Source organism: Pediculus humanus, genomic scaffold, assembly GCF_000006295.1.
Source record: "Pediculus humanus corporis 1103172107480 genomic scaffold, whole genome shotgun sequence".
Lineage (NCBI taxonomy): Eukaryota > Metazoa > Arthropoda > Insecta > Psocodea > Pediculidae > Pediculus > Pediculus humanus.
The window spans coordinates 198,563-204,889 of NW_002987097.1; the positions used below are offsets into that span (position 1 = coordinate 198,563).

Genomic DNA, 6,327 nt, shown 5'->3' on the forward strand with positions numbered 1-6,327 from the left:
AACGAATGCTCTAGATTTTAAATAATAATAATAATAATGAGTCTGGTTTATTTTTTTTTGTATTTTTTCTCAACGTGTTTGAAAACTTATTATTATTATTATTATTTTCCGAACGTTTTTTTTCAATGAGTAAGAAAACAAAAAAGATCATAAATTTTCCCTCAACGCAGAGATTAATCGCCATTTTTTTTTTTTTTTGTTTCGTTTTTATACTTTTGCACTTTTCTTGAGTTATTTAAAACAATAAAAATAAGAATGTCATCCTTTAAAGCATCCCTCAAATAAAAATTTATTGTTTAGAGTTTTTTATTGTTTTTACAAAGCGAAATAACCATTTTTAAATTTTTTTTTTTTTTTTTTTTTAAGGTTCTCTTTAACCGTCGTCGTCTTCGTCGTCATCGTATTTTAAATTTTTTTACCTCTTTCTCTCTCTCTCTCATCATCTCTTTTTGTGGTCTCTCTCTCTCTTTTTCCAACGACCTATAACTATTCGAGTTTTTTTTTTTTTTTTTTTTTTTATGTCTGCGTTTTTGAATTGTTGTTTGCATGCAAAACTTATTGCCATATACGAATTTATTAACCTTTTAAAAATCTTTTTTTTTTTTTTACTCTCTTTTCCGCCATTTTTAATTTTTTCCCAAAGGTTTCGTTACGTTAATATTTAATGATCGATTGAATTATTATTTTTAACGTCCGACCGACTACGGTCCTGATTATTATTTACGTTGGAAAACGTTGGAGGACGAGATTGATAATTTCTCACAACGAGAACGTTTTTTCCTCATTCGTATTTATTATTATTATTATTATCGTTACGGGTGGAGGGGGTTGGGTGAGAGGGAAGGGGAGAGGAGGGAACGTTTTTATTAAAAATGATGAAAAATAAATTTAATTAACGCACGTCTTCTGCTTTTTTTTTAAAAAAAATTATTCGTATTGTCGATTTTCCACTCGCGTTTTCTCGTGAATTTTTTTTAAAATTTACATTAAAAAAAAAAAAAAAAATATTCGTTTTAGCTACACCTATCGAGTATTCAATCCACGACCTTTGCCCTTTCCCCCCCTCCCTTCCCCGTCTCTCCCTTCTCCTCTTTCTTTCCCGCCAAAAAAAAAATTTATTGAATACGCCTTATTATTTATGTTTAGGCAAACATTCATACACGCACATTTACCTTATGAAACGAAACGAAACGTCACCGACGCCGCGGCAAAAATCAACAAACAAACAAACAAACGACCAACAAACTCACAAAACGTTTCAAACTTTTATTTTTTGCATCATAAAAATTAATTAATTTATTTCAAAACGAACAACCCCAATAATAATAATAAAAAGAAAAAAAATTTTCTTATGTAGGTATACCGCGAATATGGCACTGGCCGTTTGTTTGTTTGTTCGTTCGTTTGTTTTATTATAAAATCGTGACCTAAAAATACATATATATATATTTTTAACCTTTTGACTATTCCCTATCATCAATACACGTCTGATAATAATTGTCTGTCTATTTATTTGTCTGTCTGTCTGTCTGTCTGTCTGCAGGTTAAATTTTTTAAAATAATAATAATAATAATAATAATAATAATAGTAAATTTTTGTGGTTGTTGTTTTAAAGATCCGAGAATAAGGCATTTACCTCACATACAGTATTTTGAATTCAGCGACAAATTACGAGCAAGCAAAGTGAAAAGAGCACTTTTATGGATTTATATAAAAGGTAGAGAAAGCACGAGCGTCGTCGGTAATAAAATTATTATATCAATATATAAAATATTAGACACGGGAAAATCTGGTTGTGAGTATCATCATTTATCATCATCATCATTATTATCATGAAAGAAAAATTTTTTAAATGATTTTTGAATCGTATTACAGCAAACGGTTCGCGAGAATCACCCGTTATAACATCCGTAAGAGCTGATTCAACGCAATCCATTCCCACGGGATCCGGTGCTTGGATCACTATGGAATACGTACAGATAAAAAATCTCGTCGCGGATTGGTTCAGGTATCCGCAACATAATTTAGGTATCGTTATAAGTGCCGAAGATGGTAACAGAACAAATTTAGCGGTAACATCTCATAACGGAAACGATACGGCTTATGTACGACTTTTTTTTTTTTTTATTTTCTATTATTATTAACATGGATACGATACCGTGACGTAATCATTTTCCGGGGATTTTCTTTTCAGGTACCTTTTTTGGAAGTTTACGTTGCCGATAATCGTAAACATAGAACGAAACGTACGATAGGATTAAATTGTAAAGATTCGTCAAACGAAACGAGATGTTGCAGGTATCCTTTAACGGTTGATTTTATGGAATTCGGATGGGATTGGATAATCGCACCGACGAAATACGAAGCTAATTATTGCGCAGGTCAGTATACGACGACAAACGACAAACGACAACAAAATAAAATAAAATAATAATAAATTTTTTTTTACAGGGGAATGCCCTCCGGTTTTTCTTCCACTTTATCCTCACACCCACGTTTCCCAATTGGCAAACGCAGCCGGAAACGGTCCGTGCTGTGCACCTAGAAAACTTTCAGAATTGGAAATGTTATATTTTGATAATAACATGAATATTGTTTTTGGAAGGATTCCCGCCATGATCGTCGATAGATGCGGTTGCACGTAACGAAAACAAACAACAACAAAAACAAACAACGAATAAACAACGACGACAAACAACGACAACGCAAAATCATTTAAATCGAGTTACGAAAATATTTATTTTAATTATTAATAATAATAATAATAATAAAATCCTAACTTGATGACGTATTAAAAAAATTAATTAAATTTCTGTTATTATTATTATTATTATTATTATCATCATTATCATCATCTTAGATAATATATTTATATTTGCATACATATATATTATTTGTTTTTAAAAATTACGTACTGTTCGAAACGGGGGGGGGTATTATTGAAAAAGGGGGAGGACGAGGGTGAATGGATGATGAGTGGGGGGGGGTTGATCATTTGTCGAAAATTATTATTATTATCATTATTATGGTTAAAATAAAAAAAAAGCAGAAAAAAATCGCCATTAACGTGTTAATCCTAAGCGTGGTTTCCTGCTTCTTCTTATTCTCCTTCTCGAATTTTAAATTTACAACAAACGACAAACAACAAATAATAATAATAATAATAATTAAATAAATATAAAAATAAGTAATTACCTTATTAAATAAAGTCGTTCTTCATCCTCGATGATGATGATGATAATAATACTAATAATAATAAAAATAATAAACCTCGTGTATGTGTGTGTGTGTCTGTCCGCGTCTGTTTGATGATTGAGAACAGAAAGAAAATTTTATCGTGTCAACAGACAATTTTATTATTATTATTTAAAATAATAAAAACCGCAAAGTAAATTGGATAAAAATAAATAAATAAAAGAAAATCATTATCATTCAATTTTTTTCTTTACTTTTTTTTTTTTTATCATCGCCGTGGAAATCCAATAAAAAAAATTTTACGATTTTTTTCTTTTTTTTTTTTTATTTATTTAAATTTTTTTATTATTATTATTATCATTGTTTTTATTTTGTTATCAAAACGTGATGACTGACAAAAAAAAAAAATAAATAAATATATTTGTCATTTAGTTAATTGAAAAAAAAAATTCACGCTCGTGTAATTAAAAATAATTACTTATATTATTATTATTATTGTTATTACAATTTTTCTTTTGCTAAATGTAATTGATTATCATCGGTAACAACCATAATGATAATAATAATGATAATTTAATAAACGTATATATAAATATACATAAATACAAACAGAATTTAGAATTTCATTTTCTTTTTATTATTTAATTTCGTTTTCTCGTTTTTCATCTCGATGATCTTTAAATTAAAAATAAAAAGAGAAAAAAAAAATTGTATTTGAAAAATTTTAATTAAAAATAAAGTTTAAAAAAAAATATAAAAATTCTTTCTTTTCTTTTGTTTCGTTTTTTCTTTTCATATCCTTTTTATCCTTTATATTTATATCCTTTTCACGTTTTCATTATCAATACATTCGAATACAAATAATTTTAATAATAATTATTATCGTTATTAATTAATAAGATCTTATCGATTTGTTTTTTACCTCTTTTTAATAAAATATGAAAGAAAAAATAAATAATATTAATTATATGATTTATTTATTTCTTATCGATGTGATTTTATGTCACAATAATTAATTATATACATTTTATATCACAAGATTAATTAACTTTTATTCAGGTGTCGAAACTTCGTAATGTTGATGTTAATGGAGTTCTCGATTTACTCGCTCTCAAAAATATATTCTTTTTACAACCCATTCTTTGTTATCGAAAACTCTCTGGTATTTTTACTGAGGGTTAAAACAACATGTAATTCACATGACAAACAATATTTTTTTTTGATTTTTCTTTCTCATTGATGGAAAATATCAATCAAAAAACTCTCAATTCGCAGATGATAAAGTATGTAAATCTGTGTTCGGCTGTAACAGACGATTTGTATTCATTTCGTCCAACTCACTTTTGGTATGTCAAAATGTTCTGTTAATGAATCTAAATGTTTATTAAATTCTTCTACTCTTTGCTTGTGTGACATTGAAGCTTTCTTTTTTATTCTTTCTTCTTGCTGTAAAAAAATTTGATTGTTTATTTAAAAAAAAGATGAAATATTGTACATAACAATAACATAATAATTGTTTTAAACATTACCATTTTTTCTTGTTGTTTTTTAAATGCAATTTCTGCTTTTGTCAATTCGAATTCATTTTGTGGTCTTTGTGCATCGTTTTCAACCGTTTCAACTATTTTCGATACTTGTTCTAATAATTTCTTTTTATCTTTTTTTTTATTCTTCCTGTACAAAACAAATTACATAAATAAAACAATTTCATTTAAATACATTTTAAAACCTTAATAGATAATATCATATCCTATTTACTTTTTTACATTTGAATCTCCTTTTATTTTTAACGGTCCTCGAGCACAAACTTCATATTCTGACATAATTATGAATATAAAAAAAAATTCAATAAAACAATAACATTAGTAGGAATAGTTTCACAATATGGCGATAGTGTATTGAGCGCGTTCAGAAACCGATAAAATGTCGGAAGTCCGCCATTGTTGTTTTCTTGTCTAACGTAATTAATTATGAATAAAATACCACTTCAAAATAATTTTTTTAAGTTAGTTAAAATTCTTTTACTTTAATAATTTTTTTTGTTTTTACGTTATTCAATTCGATTTATTTATTTAAACTCACCTTTTTTCTCTTTTTAATTGTCGTTAGGAAGTAATTATTGATGAAAACTTTTGTTTACTTAATTTCAACGCGCTAAAATCAACAACCAATTCCTTATAAAATATTTTTTTTTAAAAAAAAAGGAAAAAAATTTGAAATAACAATTAAACGAAACGAGTACCCCGTAAAAATAAATAAAAATATATCGAAACGAATAATATTTCATTGATGATATAGAACCAATCAATCAATCAATCATAACTCCAGTTATTTAGTATAAGATAACTTAATGTCATGAAAACAACAAACAACTAAACAACAATCTAAACATTAAATAATAATAATAATAATAATAATAATAATAATAATAATAATAATAATGAGTAAAAAAACTAAAACAAACTTAAACCCAAACTTAAATAAAGTAAAATAAAATAAAAAATTCAAACCTTATGTATATATATATATTTATACATATATTAATTAATAAATGAAATTTTTTCCTTCAATAAAAAAACATACAAAATTCCTTTTTTTTTCTTTTTTCCTTTTTTTCATTTATTATTATTATTATTAATATTATTATTATTATTATTATTATTATTTATCATTTTTGTAATTAATCCACTTTTAATATTTATTTATGTATACATAAAAAAAAATTATAAATAAAGTAAAAATAAAAATAAAAACTTATTATTACCTATGATTATTTCTCTTTACCTATTATTAACTTTAAAAATAGTAATGATAATAATAATAATAATAATAATAATAATAAGTAATAGTGGTAATAATAATAATAATAATAATAATAAGTAATAGTAGTAATTATAATAATAATAATATTGAAAAATCATTCAAATTAACTAAAAAAAAAAAAAAGTAATAAATTAAACTCTAGTAATGCATTTATTATTATTATTATTACTACTACTACTACTACTACTACTCTTATTACTTTTGCATTCATTTTTTAAATAAAATAAAAAAAAAATAAAATAAAATGACTAATTTAACTAATTATAATTATTATTATTAATCTTAACAATAAATAAATGTATACTTTA

General features: G+C 25.1%; 2 protein-coding genes across 2 annotated transcripts in view; one reads left to right on the top strand and one right to left on the bottom strand.

Moving 5' to 3' along the window:
- Positions 1-2,646, top strand: part of Phum_PHUM135650 (Growth/differentiation factor 8 precursor, putative) — a gene marked incomplete at both ends in the record, with an annotated part of 8,725 nt that extends 6,079 nt beyond the window's left edge. Inside the window, 4 exons of the mRNA XM_002424497.1 lie at positions 1,617-1,793; positions 1,919-2,106; positions 2,196-2,382; positions 2,453-2,646. Of these exons, the coding sequence (XP_002424542.1) occupies positions 1,617-1,793; positions 1,919-2,106; positions 2,196-2,382; positions 2,453-2,646 (746 nt within the window). The remainder of the gene's footprint in view (positions 1-1,616; positions 1,794-1,918; positions 2,107-2,195; positions 2,383-2,452) is intronic.
- A 1,873-nt stretch (positions 2,647-4,519) lies between these two features.
- Phum_PHUM135760 (protein FAM32A, putative) lies at positions 4,520-5,019 on the bottom strand (the record flags this gene model as incomplete). Its single annotated transcript, XM_002424498.1, has 3 exons — positions 4,520-4,642; positions 4,726-4,870; positions 4,955-5,019. The coding sequence occupies 3 exons, from the start codon at positions 5,017-5,019 to the stop codon at positions 4,520-4,522; spliced, it is 333 nt and encodes a 110-aa protein (XP_002424543.1).
- Positions 5,020-6,327: the final 1,308 nt, after the last annotated feature.